Source organism: Lactuca virosa, chromosome 5 (assembly GCF_052849685.1).
Source record: "Lactuca virosa cultivar CGN04683 chromosome 5, Lactuca_virosa_CGN04683_v6, whole genome shotgun sequence".
Lineage (NCBI taxonomy): Eukaryota > Viridiplantae > Streptophyta > Magnoliopsida > Asterales > Asteraceae > Lactuca > Lactuca virosa.
The window spans coordinates 55948332-55968481 of record NC_136430.1 but is presented as its reverse complement, the minus strand read 5'-3'; the positions used below and the strand labels follow the sequence as shown (position 1 = coordinate 55968481).

General features: G+C 36.5%; 1 protein-coding gene across 1 annotated transcript; it reads left to right on the top strand.

Annotated features, from left to right (window-relative positions):
* The first annotated feature begins 1062 nt into the window (after positions 1–1062).
* Positions 1063–3827, top strand: LOC145112166 (1-deoxy-D-xylulose 5-phosphate reductoisomerase, chloroplastic-like). The gene is made up of 11 exons (XM_079048372.1): positions 1063–1340; positions 1464–1645; positions 1764–1850; positions 1942–2130; positions 2262–2411; positions 2496–2563; positions 2646–2757; positions 2826–2930; positions 3045–3166; positions 3253–3399; positions 3530–3827. The coding sequence occupies exons 1-11, from the start codon at positions 1250–1252 to the stop codon at positions 3702–3704; spliced, it is 1428 nt and encodes a 475-aa protein (XP_078904498.1). The 5' UTR covers positions 1063–1249; the 3' UTR covers positions 3705–3827.
* Positions 3828–20150: the final 16323 nt, after the last annotated feature.

Here is a 20150-nt window from a genome sequence, read left to right as displayed (position 1 = left end):
GGTGGATGATGGAGAAGATTGTAAGGTTGGTGGTGGAAGGGTTAACGTTGGATGGTAGTTTACGTGATTGTTTTGTGGGTTCATCTGGGAATATGGATAATGATGTGTGAACTGGGAAGAGATATAGGGAAAGGGTAGAGCAATGACAGATTGAGCTTTAGTTCCTTTAGAAGCATTAGTTCCTTTAAGGGGGGCGCTGGAGATGTGGTATGACGAAGAAGTAGAAGAAATAGAGGGAGGCTGAGGTGTTGGCTGAATGGGCCTCACCAGTGGCGAGATTTCGGGTGAGATACAGAAGGTGATCAACATACTATCTCCTGAAAGGAGATTCTAGACAGATTAAACATAAGAAAAATTATAGCTGCAAAGAGCCGATTGGAGTATTTACGTTTCAAATCAAGGGAGTATAGAGTGGTTTCTAGAGATTAAATGTAACAATAACCGGTAGTAATATTAGGTTATATAATGAAATAGTATGCTTGTTTGTTTAAACCTTACATTTTGATTGGCTGATTTTCTTTCACATGGATCACCATCTTAACCATTCAAGTTACATCTAAAGGTCAAAATTCAATCTCCTTGTTTTTAAGACTTGATCTTAAAACTTTTCATATTCTTATTATGTATGTATTATAAAGTAGTATATATATATATATATATATATATATATATATATATATATATATATATATATATATATATATATATATATATATATATATATATATATATATATATATATATATATATATATATATCACTTGCCATCCAACATCCATAGACTAGTGTTTAAACTTTAATGTGTGAATTTGGAACTCATTTTGGGTTTAAGCGTGAAGATCATAATTTTGTTTATTTGATTATTTCTGAGTTAAATAATTGATTCTAAATAATCAATTTCATATTAAATACCACAACAACACTCATTGTTAAAACCTTTTATAAAAAAAGTATTGCGTACACTTATTTTTTAATCCGAATTTAATAAACTGAATACATCCCAATTATTGTTAGCTACAAGCCTACAATCCATTTACGATTATTTAATCTTATCAAAAAATTTCGTCCATGAATAGTAGAATACCCCACCCTCTCTCCATAAACAGAACCAGATTTCCCCTGTATAGTATGCGTTTCTCTAAATACCTCTACGCACTAGCTTAATCTCTCACTTTCTAATCCGAAATTTTTGTGTATCAAGCTTTTGTTAAGTTCATAATCTACTGAATTCGAAAGAATTCATACAAAAATGTCTTTGAATTTTCTATCTCCATTGCAATCCAAAGCAATCGCTTTCTCCGACACCTCCATATCCCAAACCCACCTTCTCAAGCTCCAAGGCATGTGTTCTACCAACTCAATAATTATTTAATTTCATGATTTGATAATTCAAGCAAGCAGTATGTCAAATTGATGTAAATTCGATTCTTTATTGTTAATTTGAGAATTTGTGTTCATTTTAGGCGGGTTTTCGTTTAAGAGAAAAGATGTTAAGGTAGTAATTGGAAAGGGGGTTCGATGTTCGGTGCAGCCTTCGCCACCACCGGCGTGGCCAGGGACGGCTCTTGTGGACCCTGGGACTAAGAATTGGAACGGCCCTAAACCTATCTCAATTGTGGGATCTACTGGTTCGATTGGTACTCAGGTGAATTTTATCAAACACTTGGCGGGTGTTGAAAAGATGCACATAATTTGATGATTTTTAGCTTTAATTTGCATAGTTCTGTAACAATAATTGATCATTTCAAGTTCTATATTTGTAGACACTTGATATTGTTGCTGAAAACCCCGATAAATTTAGAGTTGTGGCACTTGCTGCCGGCTCAAACGTGACGCTTCTCGCTGAACAGGTAATTATGGTGTAACCCTAGTCTTTAATCTCTATTTCATGGTTACCGAATCGTGTTTTATTCAATTAAGCTTTGTGGATTCATCATGTAGGTGAAGAGATTCAAACCTCAATTAGTTTCAATTAGAAACGAATCTTTAGTTGAAGAACTCAAAGAAGCTTTAGCTGATGCTGATTACATGCCCGAAATTATTCCCGGAGAGCAAGGTGTGATTGAGGTTGCCCGTCATCCAGATTGTGTGACCGTAGTCACCGGCATAGTTGGTTGTGCTGGTTTAACGGTAAATCTTTATTTCTTCCATTTGAATATTTTTTTTCATCGTGTTTTCTTCTAGAATCCTTTTCGTAATCCATTAAAGCTTTCTGCTTTATGAAATGTTTTCATGCGATGATTATTTTTCTTTCGTAATAGCCCACAGTTGCTGCCATTGAAGCAGGAAAAAACATAGCTTTAGCTAATAAAGAAACCCTAATTGCTGGAGGCCCATTTGTCCTTCCTCTTGCACATAAACATAACGTAAAGATTCTTCCTGCAGATTCAGAACATTCTGCTATCTTTCAGGTAATACAAAAAGAAAAAAAAAAGTAGTTGAGTGTGAAACAGTGAAAGACATCATTTAGTCAATAAGCATGTTTTATATTTCAGTGTATTCAAGGCTTCCCTGAAGGTGCTCTAAGGCGTATAATCTTAACTGCATCAGGAGGTGCTTTTAGGTATTGTAATTCTTTTAATTAGAGAAAAATAAGTATTCCGAGGGGTAAAAAAGGAAAAAACTAAAAGTTATTATATTTATAGGGATTGGCCGGTTGAAAAACTAAAAGATGTTAAAGTAGCCGATGCGTTAAAGCATCCTAACTGGAGCATGGGGAAAAAGATCACCGTGGATTCAGCTACACTTTTCAACAAGGTAATATTTCTCTTTTTTATCGACTTAATATATACATGACTTAATCTGGTAAGATATATATTTAACAGGGTCTCGAAGTTATTGAAGCTCATTATCTATACGGTTCAGACTATGATAATATCGAAATTGTTATTCACCCTCAATCTATCATTCACTCAATGGTCGAGACACAGGTTCAATTCCTATAACTCCACTTATCTTTCCATATATAGAAAGATAAAAAAAAACAAGAAGGGTATTATCGAAAAATAAAATAAAATCATTTTCGTTTTTTATTTTTTTTACAGGACTCGTCCGTTCTAGCACAATTAGGTTGGCCCGACATGCGTATACCGATTCTTTACACATTATCTTGGCCCGATAGAATACCCTGCTCTGAAGTCACATGGCCCCGCCTTGATCTTTGCAAGTATGTATATTGTTTTACTTTATTTAACTTTCTATAAATGGAAGGAATGTTTTTTTCTAATTACGGAAAGTACAACTGTGATGCAGGTTGGGATCACTGACATTCAAAGCTCCGGATAATGTGAAATACCCATCGATGGATTTGGCTTATTCGGCCGGGCGAGCTGGCGGCACGATGACCGGAGTTCTTAGTGCCGCTAACGAGAAAGCCGTTGAGATGTTCATCGATGAAAAGTACGTTTTTAGTAAATGTCACTGTCACACTCTCACTGTTATTGTTATTGTTATTGTTATTGTTACAGTGGCATTGTTACTGTTACTGTTACTGTTAGTCCTGCTAAAGTAGGTGATGTTGTTTATACAGGATTAGTTACTTGGATATATTTAAGGTTGTGGAGCTAACATGCGAGAAGCATCAAGAGGAATTGGTGACGGCGCCTTCCTTAGAGGAAATCATACATTATGATCTGTGGGCCCGGGAATATGCTGCTAGTGTGAAACCGACATCGACATCACCGACCCCTGTGGGTGTTGTATGAGTAAATAGATATGATGTTGCGATGTTTACATGGGATATGAATGAAATCCCTTGTAATGTTTAATGGGTAAGGGTGTAATAAATTTAAAATTATAAAAAGGCCAACACTTTTTTAAAGACACAATTATACAAGTAATGGGGGCATGTAAAATCGAACCAGCCGGAGGAATTGCTCGTAAAATTTTGTCGAACTGGGCATTTGTCACTTATAAATTACAATTTCAAATTAATATCATTGAAAAAAAACGCATTCAATAAAAAGATTTGCGAACTACATATAATCGTATCAATAAATCATTTTGTCAATATATATTAAAGTCGTTTTGCATATGTTATAAAATATGATTAAATGCAAACACCCACAAAGAATACCAACGGTAAAAACGATAATGCTTGGAACGCAAGAAATCAAAACGAAGAACAAAAGAAGACAATGATATAAAGTGGAAAATCTCAGGACTCCCAAAGTTGGAAAATCTCTAGAAGTCTAACAATAGAAAGAACAACCTAAAACTCCAACAGAGGTCAATCCACTATGAAGTTCCTTTGAGTATGGATGACTGCAAAGATCTCTCTCCTTCGAAATAATTCAATCGTATCGTCATAATCAGTTCAAGACAAAAGATCTCTCATCTTCAATTTGCTAAAAAAAAAAAAAAAAAAAAAAAACTTATGCCACGATCCAAAAACTGAAGTTCATGTTTGAAAGCCATTAAATAATAATCTTGGGTACAAAAAGCGATTTATAGCCTTTTAAATGGCTGGAAAAATCCTTATTGGGCCAAAAAACTATTATTGGCTTATAAAAGTTGATTAAATTGAGAAAATAGATATAACTTGATATAAAATGGCTGGAGAAAATCGGAATATAGTGGGCTGGTGGCTGTCATTATGGGCTAAGAAAAGAAACTATATGTGTATTCAATACATATGGTTAACATTGTAGTTTTATGTCATTAGGCTGTTTACCAGTTATTCCATAGAGAAAGATCACTTCTCTCGGTTTTAGCCGTAGTGTTAAAAATCAAGTTTTTATCTAGTGAGAAAGATAAAGATGTACTAAAAATGGATATAAAACAAAAATACTACAAATCAATTTGCAAATCTTGCATCGCTTAAAAAAGCTTTATTCCGATTTTGTAGTAATTCGTATGTTAACACTTAACATATTGCATTTATATTCTACCATCAACAATCAAAAAAAGTTTTACCCATCAACGACAATTCATAGACAACTAGGAAAAGGTCCGTGCGTTGCACGGGTGAAAGTTTAGTGGCAAAAATATAAAGAAGTAAAATAAAGTGCAAAAATTATAAAAAGGAAAAATTTGTTGAAACTTTAGTGGCAAAATTAGTAAAAATAAAGTACCAAAACTATAAAGAGGAAAAGTTTGTTGAAACTTTAGTGGCAAAATTATAAAAAAGTAAAAATAAAGTGGTAAAATTATAAAAGAATAAAGAAAAAGGGTTTTAAAAAAGTAAAAGTGAAAGTTTAGTGGCAAAAATATGAATGAGTAAAAATAAAGTGACAAAATTATAAAAATGAAAAGTTTGTTGAAACTTTAATGGCAAAATTAAGAAAAAGTAAAAATATAGTGTTAAAATTATAAACATGGAAAGTTTCCTGATGAAATCTTCCATGCGCTTTAATATATATATATATATATATATATATATATATATATATATATATATATATATATATATATATATATATATATATATATATATATATATATATATATATATAATAATAATAATAATAATAATAGAGTTTTTTTTTCTTTTTTCTTTGAGTCGTATGAAAGATTGGTCCAAAATGATTGGATCCGTGAACAACTTAGGCCCTGTTTGATATATGACCTGACTCGACATTTTTGGCTGACTTGGTCAGCTGAAGTTGTTTGATAAACAAAATTTAGGTGGCTGACTTGGTCAGCAAGATCGGAGTGAGAAAGAGGTCGGAAGTTAGCTGACTGAGAAATGGAGAAAGGCTTTCCAAACTTACTCATTGGCTTTAAGAATCCAACAATGGAAAAGAGGGTGATGGGAATCCAACCCATTACCTCACACTCACAAACAAATATATTTACCACCAAACTAGAAGCTTTCTTTTGTTATAGTTGCTCAAACATTTTATATATTATATAACACTGATTATTATTATTATTATTATTATTATTATTATTATTATTATTATTATTATTATTATTTTTTATCATTATTTATATTATTATAATAATTATTATGATTATTATTATTATGATTATTATTATTATTATTATTATTATTATTATTATTATTGCATAGAAACACGTATAGAGCATCAGGGTAAAATGGTCATTTTGCATTAGTCAGCACATTCAGTCAGATGTACAATCAAACAAAATGATTTCTTACTCAGTCAGAATTTCTTACTGAGACAGACATTTCTCAGTCAGCAACTATCAAACGGGGTCTTAGTTAAACTTTTACTAATTATACACATAAAAATCATATAAAATAGTAAAATACACAAAAATACCATAATCCAAAAAAAAACAAAAAAAATAAAATAAAATAAAATTTGGATCTAGGTGTATTGATTATCATCCGAATACATAGACACGTTTCATATAACCTAAAAAATACAAAAGGTAAAAGTGGATTTAGGATCTAGGCATCTAGCTACTAAATTTCCTGATTAAAATTAGATATTAGCTAACTAATAGTTATTGTATAAAATTCAATCAACACATTACTCATATTTTTATGAACAATAGATACTCTTGATACTTATTGGATAAAATTTATACAATTATTGTTAATATACGTTTTGTTTGTCATCCTACATGTCTGATTTACGTATATACGAAAACCAAAAATAAATCTATGCCATAAGAATTTAACAAAAAAAATCCCAAAAACTATGAAAAGAAAATTGGTAACATCCAATATAGAAAATTGATTGAGATGTGCATTTGAATGAAAGGATGCATGTGGTTTGTACCCATTGACATTGACTTGAAATAAACTATTCATGTATGCAACATATATGGCCACCTCTTTCTTTTCCACTTCAATGATATTTCCACCCACTTCCCTTCTTAATTTTATGCCTACTTGTATTTCCATCAATTCCACATCATATATACATACGTAAATGCAATTCATAAGAAATTGTGTCATATATAATATATTATGATAAATGTAATGTAAGCAAGTAGAAAGGAATGTTCATTGCAATAGTAAGGAAGAATGGGGTTATTGCACCTTGACAATACCAAAACAAATAAACTAAAAAGGAGTATTGAATAAAAATGAAGTTAATTGGAATTGTCTTTATTTTTTTTTTATTTTTTTTTTTTAGTTTCAATGATTTTGAATTTTAATCAACTCTTTTGTTGGAATCTTTACAACCCATAAATGTGTACACTTGAATTTTAAAGAGATTATATACAAAATATTTTATATATTTTTATTGAGTTATTATTATAATTTTTTTAGTACATCATTAATCATAAAAATATATTGTTATAACAATGTTATTTAAATATAATTGTATAAATCGATAAAATTTTCAAAATACAATAGCTTGCTTGTGGTAATGGTCGTTGACATCTCTAGCATAAGCTTGTGGCCTTGGTTTCTTGGTGTTGTATATTTGTTTCTTCTATTCTCGTAAACATCATGTATATTTGAATGGAATTACATGTCCATTTCACTAGAATTGACCGTTTTAGGAAACTTGAATTCTGATGACACATTTAGGATATGGAGGAAGTCTAACGCATATACGACCGCTTTTGAATCTGTTTATAGTTAACCTATATATAGGAATTGGTTCGAAATAAATTGAATATTTAATGATGATTTGTGTTTGGCTATTAATTGCAGGTTGTTCATATAGGAAAGATACAAAAAGAATACATAGAGGAGAGGAGAGAAAGAATTAAGAAGGAGAATGACAAAATGATAGGGAATAAATTACGACGACGAGGTTATATGGTGGTGATTGTGGTGGAAATGGTGGTAGACGGGGTGAGACTATTGTTTAATATTTAAAGGGGGTGGGAGTGTGTTTTCTGGGCTCTCTAGTATATTTTTATCTAAAATCACAAATAAATGAATAATTCAACCATTTAAAAGGTTCTTTATATATTTATTATTATATTTTTTAGTAGTCTAGGTATTTAAACACCGAAATTAATTTAAAAAACATGATTCTTTAAAGATTAAAGGGGTAAACTGATACTGACCGTGCAATCCATATAGCATTTTAATCATAACTAGTAAAGAACCCGCGGCTACGCCGCTTTTGGGGTAACATGGAAAAAATCGGCCAACTTTAAAAAATATGTGCTGAAATTGTAAATCACCATAAATAGGGGAGAAAGTCGACAACCCCTAAAATTAGATATCAAAAGTGTACAACGAAAAGAAGGGACATTGGTGGAGAAAATCCAAAAATGTTGTGGCAATTATGTTAAAGTTGTCAAAGTTGGGAAAATATGGTGGCAAAATTTTAAAGGAAGTTTTCTGTGTTTTTTATGTCAAAATGTAAAAGTTTTGACTACAAGGACGAAAAGTGCCAAATTCATTAAAGATTTGTGGCAAAAACACTAAAATGTAAAACCTTTGACTGCAAGGACTAAAGGTGTCAAAGTCATTAAAGATTTGTGGCAAAAACCTTAAGGCAGAAAAACTTAATTAAAAGGCAAAAATGTAAAAATTTTGACTTTAGGGACTAAAAGTGTCAAATTCAGTAAACTTTTGTGGCAAAAACCTAAAGCCTAAAAAGGTACTATTCCTAAGCTCCTTTGGATTTAATATATATATATATATATATATATATATATATATATAATAACCCACCAACTTTTGAGTTTTGGTTTAAAAGGCCTCATATCTTGGTAATCTAGGTGTTTAAATTCTAAAAATCGGTATCAAAAACATCATTCCTCCAAAATTAAAGGTGTAAACCGGTTACTCAGCTAACCGACCATTCCAATTGGCATTAATATAATAACAGATCCGTGTTGCGGTGAATGGTGTTTACATGGATAACTCTATTCACATATTTGTTCCAAATGAAGAACAAGAGATGAATATGTAACACTCGTTTCCGTTTCAGGTATGAGTTAATTTTTAATTTGAATTTTCATTTTTGGATGGTCACGGCGTGACAGTGCCTTTTTGATCGTGGGGTTTAAATGACCACCACGACGTGGCCATGTGTTGTCACGGCGTGACAACTGTTTTTGGAGAAAATCTCAATTCTTGGGCTTTGGACCCTATTTAAAGGACATGATGGCTAGGATTTCATTATCATTTAGCCTCCAACACTCCCTTTTGCAAACCGTAATCGGTTCTAGCCTCCTTGAACTCTTTTTGAAGAATCTTGTGGTGTTTTTGGCCTTTTGAAGGAGAATGAAGCCTTTTGATGTGGTGGTTCACCTTGCAAGCATCATCTTCATCTTCAAGCATATCTTCTAGACCTTGGTGAGTGTCCAAGACTCAATCTTTATATCGTTAAGTTCCTAGATCTCTATATTTTTCCCTTATTCTTCATGTCTTGGTGGGTTGGGATGGTAAGATCTCATAAAGTTTGTAACTTTAGGAATCTATGGGACATTTGGGGTGTTTAATGCCTTGGATCCGAAGTAATAATGAGTTTTGGTGTCATGCATGAAGTCTTGGTCATAAAACCCTTATTTTGATCTAATATGATTTAAAGACATGCATTGGACATGCATGTCTGCAAAACACGATTTTTTTTGTTAGTGTTGGTGCTAGCAACTCTTCTGGAACTGAAGGACAATGAACTTTCAAGATTTAGTGCTTAATGATTAAGTCCATGTTATGTTTTCCTTTATTGGACCTAGGGTTTGAGATCTTGATATCTTGGAGGGTCTTAAGGGATAAAGTTGGAAACTTTATCCATCTAGACCATAGGAAGGACCATATCTAAGCTTTGGAGCTCTTGGAAATGAAGAAAACAACTTAACCCATTAAGCTGTTAAGGACCCAGTTCCCACGATGTGGCCTTAGGTCGTCACGGTGTGGCGTTTTGGATATCCATGTCTGTGTTATCACTTATGGGCCACGATATGTTCATGGATGACCACGACGTGACGGTCGACTGAAGTCAACTTTGACCATTGACCTCAACCGTTGACTTTTGATCAAACTCCTAGTTTTGGAAGGAGGGCTAAGAGTTTACCTTGTGTGACTATATAGGTGGTGTATTGCATCTGTATTTTCGACAGTGAGAACAGTAGCAGTTGATTATCGTCTGAGAGGTGAGTCTCTTCACTGTACTCGTGGGTTGAAGGCACCAATGCTAGCCCACTGGATTATGTTTGTAGGATGATAGTTGTCTTTGTGACACTTGTTGATATGTCTGTATGTGCTTGTTATCTTTGTGAATCTTGCTGATATGTCAGGATGCTTTATGTATGTGGGGTGAAATAGACCCGTTCGGTTGAAAAATACCGATTGAGTTGAAATAGACTCGGGGGTGAAATAGACTCATTCGGTTGAAAAACACCGATTGGGTTGAAATAGACTCGGGGGTGAAAAGACCCAAGGGTGAAATAGACTCATTACAACTTTGAGCTAATATGTATGTATAGTATGCGGTATCTTGGGGAACTCACTAAGCTTTGTGCTTACAGTTTCATATTTATTGTTTCAGATACTTCTGGTTCCAAAAGGAAGAGCTTGACATGATTGCATCACATCCACCGATGTTCCGGATTCTATGACTTGTTTTGTACTCTGATAATTGTATGACACGTTTTTATACTTTGATTGGGTTTTGGAATGAATGAATGAATGGTTGTTTTGGATTAACTTAAAGAAATTTTTCACTTAGTATTTTTGGGACGTTACAAAATACATCTTCAATCGTATCCAAATCAACCAATTAAGAACCAAAGATAAATCAGAGCCATTGGACGTTTATCTTTTTTTTCAATATTATTTTTCACTCACTACTACAACTGTAAATAGTAAACACATATTTCGTTAAATCCTTTCTACAATATGTAATCCTTTAGGCCTCGTTTGGTTCGCATAATGTTTTTGGAATGAATGAAATTTGTCAAAGAAATTGAAATTTGAAAGAAGTAGAAATTGTTATATGTTTGGTTGACATGGAATGATATCTATTTTCTATTTGGTTTGCTGAATTGTCAAGGGAATTGAAATATGAATTTTGTGATATGACCAAAATACATTTTAGTGATTTTTGTATATTTTTTTTAAATAATTGTGTATTATTAATAAACAATAGACATAATTGGTAATCACATAAAAGATCACGATTGTGTATCATTCAAAGCATAGTTGGACAGAAGCAGAAAATAGTGGGTGTTGTTACGACAAACTCCAGGTGCAGGTTTAGCTCTATCATCGAAGGATTTTGGTCTAATAAGCATCATGGAATCCGTTGTGCATAAGATGGACAAGTACTAAGTCAGACAGCCATACCGATGGTTGGACCCCAGTATTGCTCTTCGATGCCTAAGTTAAACTATGAATAAAATGTTACGATGTTGTGTGTGAAGGTTATTTCTATCCCTTTTGCCCATACCTGGTTATCATGCTCCGGGTGTATTTATAAGCTATTCGTGGTTCCACGGGTTTATAGTTCTATCAAGTTCTTTGCTCATTACCCATTTTGTTAGTAGTCTCGCCTTTTGTCCTTTTATTATTTTATTGCTCTGTATCTTCTCTTTGCGGGTTTCCTGGGATGTGGTTCTAAGATTCGTGCATGGTTACTTGGGCATAGATTCGTTCGTGACAGGTTGTAGTTTCTTCATGCCCGACCTTGTAAGTACCGGGCAGGTTTTGGGTTCTATCGAATAACCGGCCTAGGTACACCATTAATCCACCAGTCTGAAGGGTAAAAGAATATTGACAAAATATTTGTGTCGTTCAGACTTGAAGATCCGCCTTGGGTACTGAAACGTCCTTCACATGGGGCAAATTAAATGCTTGCGTCATCAGACATCATTTCTTTTGTGTCAATTGGACTGCCCTTAATAAATGCTTTCAACGGTTTTTCCTGTTATTTAATGGATAAACTTGGTTTGTTGGAAGCTTTATATCTTTCTTCCTTTTTTACTCTCACAACATGGTTGCCATGGGTAGTGACATCTCCAAAGTTGTCTTAGAAGTGGATAACCAGATGCTTGATCAATATACACAAGAATATGACTTGTCCCTCGTGCTTGGTTTTCAACTTCCATCTCCGTCCTCATCTGATCTGGATGCCCCGTGTGGTAAGGTTGGGTTTTACCTTCAGCATCTTGTTTATGGTTTAAGTTTGCCTCTGTCTTCCTTCTTTTTGGAGGTACTTTGTTTTTATAAAGTTCCTATTGTGCAACTGTGCCCTAATGTTGTGTCGGCAGTGCTTACTTTCGAGGTCTTCTGTTTAGCCCATAAAATACCATTCAACGTCGCCTTGTTTCACTATTTTTATCGTCTTAAGAGGTATGGTGACTGGTACTCCTTTAGTAGTCGTCATTTTCCTCTTTCTCCTGATTTAACTCACGCCACTGGCAGCTGGAAAAGTAGATTTTGTTGGCTAGATGTTCATAGATTATGTCTTCCTTTTTCTCCTTGTCATTTTCCCCTCGGTGATGATCCGGTGTTCCTCTCTGACGATTTATCTTTTTATGTGCCCTTGTTTTCTCATTTTTCTGTAAAGAGATTGTATTTTCTAGAAGTTTTACTTGCCTTGTGTCACATGAGTCCTTATTAGAAAGCTCAACGTGTAACGCATGGTTCCTGGTATGCATTTAACTTATTTAATTATTCATTTTAAGATAGGGACTCAACGAGTTGGTGGCCCTAACTCGTCGAGTAGAATGCAGATTATGTGCGGGGTTTAAGCTACCTACTCGACGAGTCAAGAGCCCTCGACTCGACGAGTAGATCGGCCAGAAAGAAACCCTAATTTCGGGGTTTTGCACCCTATTTAAGCATCTTAATCCCCACCCCTTGGCCTCATTTACAACCTCCTTGTCCCAAACCCTAATCCACGAAACCCTAGAGCTTTCCTTGAGTGTGTGAGCCATTTTAAGTGATCTTTGTGCATTTTTGAAGCTTGTGGAAGAAGAAGAAGATAGAAGGCTCAAGAGGGAAGGAGTAGATCCAAAAGCTACACTCCATTTGCTACATTTTTTGGTAATCAAGTCTCTAACTTGATCATTCCTTTATTAGATCTATTACTTCCACTTTATGAGGGTTTTGGTTCAAGAACCTTGGCCTTTGGAATTCGGACGTCCCAGGTGACTTATATCTCAGATCTGGGATCTAGGAAGGGTTCCATGGCATAAAGGTGCAAACTTTATGACCATGGAAGCCCGATGCAAGCTTATAAGCATTTATATGGCCTTTTTAGCCCTAAAAGACCATGCATGGAAGGAAAGCTTGGAACTTTACGTGTCCAACTGATGTTCAAATCCTAGATCTAGTATATCGTGCCTTGGTTTAGGGTATTATGGCTTGTGGACCAAGATCTATGTTCTAGAGAGTTAGGGTTTGAGATAAACTCATTAAGAAGGACTAAGAGCGGGTAAAGTTGGAAACTTTACCCTTAAAAGTGTATTCCCAGTGGGTAGATGAAGTTTGGAGCTTGGATCTGAAGGGTAGGAGCTTAATCCATTGAGATGGCTCAATCAGACCGGGGAACTCGACGAGTCCATAGAGGGACTCGAGGAGTTGATTTTGGTTTGTCCCGTTTTAGTTTAAGGCAGAACTCGACGAGTCGGTGAAGGGACTCGGCGAGTTAAATCGGTAGATTGCGACTGTGAGTAGCCTGGAAACTCGACGAGTCAAGAGGAGACTCGACGAGTTAGATCGTGGTTTTAGGATCTAGGACTCAGCGAGTTGATGGAGCAACTCGACGAGTTGGGTCAACCAGAATTTATATAATTTTTTATAATTTTTAGTCTTGAATTTTGGGATGTTACAAGTTGGTATCAGAGCCTTTGTTTGAGGGATTCGGACATACTTTCGGTTATTTATTTTGATAATTTTTATAATTTTTATAACTTTTAGGTATTGATTTATTTTTATAATTTTTAGGGTTTTGTGCATGGAGTCGGCGAGTTGGGGCGCTCCAACTCGTCGAGTAGAGACTGTTAGTAGACGCGGGGTTTGGGTCCTACTCGACGAGTCGGAAGGCCCCAACTCGATGAGTAGGAGCTGTGAATAGAAACCCTAATTTTTAGGGTTTGCACCCTATTTAAAGAACTTATTGCGCCTCTTGTGGCCTCCCTTATCACCCTAACATCCAGAGAAAACCCTAGACCAATCTTGAACCTTCTTGAGTGAGAGAAAGAGCCTTTGTGAGTGATTTTGGGGCATTTGTGAAGGATTATAGAGCTTGAAGAGGAAGGAACAAGGAGAGGAGCAGTAGATCTAGCATCTACTCTGTCTTGGCCATCATTTTGAGGTATAAAGTCGTCACCTTGATCTCTAGTTGATTAGATTCCTTTTCTTGGTAGTAAATGGCCATTTTTGGTGCAAAATGGAGTCAAGCTTGGATCTGGACTTATCACAAGGATATGATTCCAGATCTGGACCTTTTAAGGTCCCCAATGGCATAAAGTTGCTCACTTTATGCAGCCTAGCCCTTTCCATGCACAAAAACCTTGTAAGAAGCCTAGTTTTGAGGTTATGGCCTTGTAGGGCCTTGCATGCACGTAAAGTTTGCAAATTTACGTGGTATCTACACTAAGGGAGTTTGGATTTGGAGTTTGGGACCATAGATCCCACTGAAAAGGGCTGAACTTGTTAAGGACTGAAGGAACTCGTCGAGTCCCTTAGCTGACTCGACGAGTCGGGGTAGGGTTTGCACGTTTCTGGGTTTCTGTATGAGTGTAGTGAAGGATTAGGGTTTTGGTCAGTTTAGATCTTAGTTTTCTGGACATATGATGAACTCGACGAGTCAATATGGTGACTCGGCGAGTTAAGGTGGGACACAGTGGGATGGACTTGGGAGGAACTCGACGAGTTACGAAAGGTAAATCGGCGAGTTAATGAGTCATACAGGAACTCGACGAGTTCACGGGTGCACTCGACGATTTGAGGTCAACATGGATTGTTGACCTTGGATGTTGACCAGGGTTGACCATAGTTGACTTTGAGGGTAATTATGGGATTATGTCAAGTTAATGGTTATAGGCAGTTGAGGAGGAGCAGTGCGTGGGACATACCTGATTCTAGCTTGTCAGTTCAGCATTTGAGAGGTGAGTCTTCTCACCATACGAATGGGTCTAAGGCACCAAGGCCGACCCATTTTATGTTATGTGGTACACTAGCTGTAGTAGAGATATGTGGTATGAAAGTTAGCCTTATGCTAAGTGGTATGCTAGTGATTATATGATATTTGCATGGAAGACCCCGGGGGAGCCCGTGGCAGTTGGATATAAGACCATGTAGGGGAGCCCATGACATTCATAGGGAAAGACCATGTGGGGGAGCCCATGGCATGATGGTATAAGACCCTGGGGGGAGACCACGACATCCTTATATGTTTATGTATGTGTTATGTAGTATGATAGATACTTCTGTGATATATGATATGATAATTGATTATGTATGTTATTGCATGGAAGACCCCCGGGGGAGCCCGTGGCAGTTGGATGTCAGACCATGTGGGGGAGCCTATGGCATTCCTAGGTAAAGACCATGGGGGAAGCCCATGACATGAAGGTATAAGACCCTAGGGGGAGCCCACGACATCCTTATATGTTAGTATGCATGGCTTATGTGATATGTGTAGCTTTTTAGCTAATATGATATGTGGATTGTGGATTGTGTGTGGGGTATGCTCCGGGGGACTCACTAAGCATTAGCTTACAGTTTGTGGATTTGTTTTAGGTACATCTGATCCCAAGGGAAAGGGCAAGGCTTGATGGCGCGATATGTTTGTTGATTACATCAAGGCCGGCCCTTTATGGATTTGTATCTGGATTATGGCATGATATGTTTGTTGATTACATCCTAGTAGTTAGAATGGTGACATGCTTATGCTTAGTGACCTGGTTAGGTCGGGGTCCTGGTTATAGGATGATGCTATGTTAGTGACCGGTTAGGTCTGTATCCCGGTTATTGGGATGTTTCTATGATTAGTGATCTGTTAGATCGGTTTGACTGTTATATGATATGAGCTAGCATATGATAGTTATGTGCACATGTTTGTCGATTGGGGGTTGTGTTGAGGCGGTCCTGCTTTGTGTTGTAGGCCAACATACCCGATGAAAGGTCCAGATAGGCTGTAGGCCCTGCGAGGCGGTCCAGTCATGCCGAAGGCTCGGGAGCGATCCAGATAGGCTGTAGGCCCTGCGAGGCGGTCCAGTCAAGCTGAAGGCTCGTCCTGCATGTTGTTCTGTATTTGTTGATATGATATGATTACGGTTTTATGAGGTTGGTATTTTGGGGGTAACTCACTAAGCTTTCGGGCTTACAGTTTCAATTTATTGTTTCAGGTTCAGCGGATGGCCGCGGAAAGGCGAAGGCGTGACTGTACACTCCCTCTATTGATGATTATGGTTTCTGGGAACTCTGATGTTTAAATTATTTTGAAAACAAGTTGTAATGACTAACGGGTTTTAAATGATTTAAAAAGTTTTTAATTGGCTCAAATTTTATGGATGTTACAAGTTGGTATCAGAGCCTTGGTTTGAGTGAATTGGAGGAACACTCGTGTGAATCCAGTCTCAAATCAAGGAAGGAATTTCAAAATGATGTTTTTATGGTTTTTCAAAATAAGTAAAGGAGGATGCAAGTGTACGATCAGTCGGAGCCAGTAGGTAGACCCCAAAATATCATGCAGTTATTGGATATTATGATATGTTAGAACAACATGCTAGTACTAGGCTAGGGATCTTTAGGAATTGCATGATAGAATTGGCTGATTGCATGATGCCTGCTAGCCTAGGGTTTTTCTTATATGAGATTGGCATCATTACTGTAGTTGCTTGTGTATGTATCATGGCTGTACATAATTAAGATCTTATATCCCAAGAATGTTTGATTTGGCCCTATGTTCTGTTCCTATTGATTAGGGCTTAGGGTAGGATTGGATATTCGAAAGTCTATAGGGTCCAGCGTTATGTATGGATAGAATACACTAGTGCTACAGGGGTGGTGGAAATTTCATGGATGGGTGGGTTGTGTGGGACCGGTAGGTCAGTTGCGAGATATTTAGCATTCCTCTAGGAGTGAGGATTGAGCGCTCACTATTATTATGTATATTGTTAGGGCGTTGTGTTGGGTCTAAGGGTTGCGCCATTGGGCTTCGTTAGTTAGTCTGATACTGTCACGGTATGGGCATGTCCATCCGTGTTTATTATATTAGGGTTTAGTATATAAGATGCATGCATGCATCGTTCTTGGTACGCTTTTGACAATTATTATTCTTGATTGCACTATAACCCTAGCACACCTCTACAGTAGAAGTTCTTCATCGAGCTCTTCTGAGGTGGAGCATATTAATCATTCAGCTCTTGTTTGATTCATTGTGTGTTCTTTACTTTTACTTTGTTTGACCAAATCTGTTACGAATCTAATCGATCTTAGAGAACTTTATTCTCATCAATTGGTATCAGAGCAGGAGACTGTGTAATTCATACGCATCTCTTCTGTTAGAAGGATCTCCTTAGGGTTTCCGCTTTTATTGAAATCGTTGAAGCCCTCATCTCATTATTGACGTTGTTCCACGTTTTAATAAAACCCTAATTCAATCTTACAAGTCTGGTTCTTGACAGACATTCAAAACAGGTTATCATGTCTCACGAAGATTCACAAACAAACCCCATGAACATATCCAACAGCATCGGATCTACTACGAAAATCCCGATTTTATACACTCAAGATTATGAAGTATGGACGCATCAATTTGAAGACTATGTTCTTGGTTCATAGGATAATGGTTATCTAATCTGGGAAGCTATCACATTGGGTCCGTTTACTCACACTGGAACAAACATAATCATCAAAACTCAAAAGGAGTACAATCAGCTGATGATCGACGTGGATAACGTTCCTCAAGACGAGAAGGACAAACTGATGAGCAACATTAAAGCTATGAGGATGATCAGATTTGCCTTGCAATCTGATACTTTTCGCCTGGTCGGTTCATGCATGACGGCAAAACAAATCTGGGATAGGCTGAAGGAGTTGTACTCCACAGATGAGGATCTAGAGCATTCTATTCAAACTCTTTTGCTCTCTGAGTTTGGTGAGTTCAAGCAAAAGCCGGAAGAAAAACTTATTTAGTCTTTCGATCGTTTCTATCATCTTCTCAGCAAGATGATCAAGCATGGTATTGGAAGAGAAGTTATCGAGCAGAAGGTCACATTCATGAATCGCCTAAGGCCCGAATGGATGGCTGTGGTTTCGACTGTGAAAGCTCATGAACAGTTCAAAACCTATTCGTTGGCGAAGCTTGTGGGAATACTCAAGTCACATGAAAGTGTAGTGACTAAGGAAACGAAGGTAGTGTCTAGTATGGGATCTTTGGCTCTTATCTCAAAGGGCAAGAACGTGGCTGAAGAAGAAGAAGAGTTGGATCTCTCTGAATGTGATATGACAAATGATGAATATGCATTAATGATCTCAAATCCAAAGAAGTTTGCTCGCAAAAAGTTTCCCACCTCTAAGAACCGAAACTGGCAAGGGAGCTATAGTTCAGAAAAGGCGAAAGAAGAGGTGTAGAATGCTCCTCGGCAAGAAGAAGCAGAGAATGAGAACAAGCTTGTGGGTGATTCCGGATATGACTGCAATTTTTGCCACGACAAAAATCACTTTGCCAAAGATTGTATGTTGAGAAAGCTATCTGAGAAGAAGGATGGAGAAGATGATGAAGCATACCATTCGCGCAAGCTTGATGAAATAAAGAAGAAGAAATCTTCTAACAGTTCTATGAATGATTTGATTGTGCAGGAAAACATTGTTGATGATGAGTTTAGTGGCGTAGAAGTTTGGTCCACAGACTCTGAAGATGAAGAAGTGCGTAGGCCCACGCATGGCATGGCATTTGTGGCAAAAGAAGGAAAGTCTGAGTTTGCAGGAAGATGTTTGATGGTGACTGCTGGAGTGTCAAGATTGAGAGGCTATACAACCGAGGGCGATAGTGAGGAAGCGAAGGAAAGAGAAGACAAGTGCTTCGCTGCCAAACCAATGGGTGAGCAGATCAACGAATGTGATCAGTTGATCAAGAAAGTACAATCCATACTCGAATCACTAAAAATACCAGTTACTAACTATGAAAAGGATTTAAATGAATTAAAATTCAAATTTTCTAGTTTAAGTGGTAGTTTAAAACAAAATCGCCTAGCAAATTCTAACCTAACTGACCAAATCAGCAGGGTGTCTTCAAAGAGTGAGGAAAGGAGGATTTGGATAAAGCAGAAGGAAGTGGAGTTAGTTAGGGCAAAAGACGAAATAATTTATTTACAACGTGATAATTTGAAGCTTTTGAAACAAAGGAACATTTTTTGCTTAATCTCTAAACGTCTTTATTTCAATATTACTCAGTTGTATTTGAATTGTGAGATTGGAGATAAGATTCACAAAATGATTTTTCCTTTCCTTAAATTAAAGGAAGACGAAATAGACGCAGATTGCTATAAGTGTGAATCGATTGTCTCATCAGAAGAAACTTCTGACGCCTACAGATTCGGTCTGGACAAAATCGAGTCCTTTATCAAGTCCAAAGACCATAAGGACATGCTTAAAAACCTTTTGGACGAAAATGATAAATTGAAAATCAAGACTGAAACCATGCAGAAATTTGATTCATTGAGTACCAAGTTGAGTTCAGAAAACAAGATAAATGTAGAAAACACATCTGAATTTGACGAGGACAGTGATATGAGTGAAATTTCTGTCGAGGATGTGGTTGACTGTTCAGAATTTGTCAAAACCGAACCTACCAAAGGTCTTGTTTCTGAGAATTCGGTTGAGTTCGCTCGAATATCCCAAGATAAATCCAAAGTTCTGAAACCGAAGGTAGTGGTTTATCAAAAAGTGCAAACAGTACCAAATCAGGTATACACCATAACAGGAGTTACTCAGAAACACACAGCCGAACTTACAACCATAGTAAACGAAGATAACGCAGGTGGTTGTGATGATTATTTTTGGTCTGCTCCAATTGATAATGCAGACGAAACTGTTGGTTTATCAGAAAGAACATCATGGAGGGTCAAAGGCATATATGTGGTAGAAGCACTCAACAAGCCTACAAGCTTTGATGTACCGAGCACACGTGGTACTAAAGAAATTCCAAGCGAACCTATGAAGGCCGCAAGCGAAACCTCTTCATTGAAGAGCGAAACTTATGCTGGGAGACCGAAGCCAAGGGCAAATATTCATGTTGGATTAATGTCTAAGTCCATAACTATATTTGGTATGTACTTGACCCGACCTGGCATGGTCCATTTGG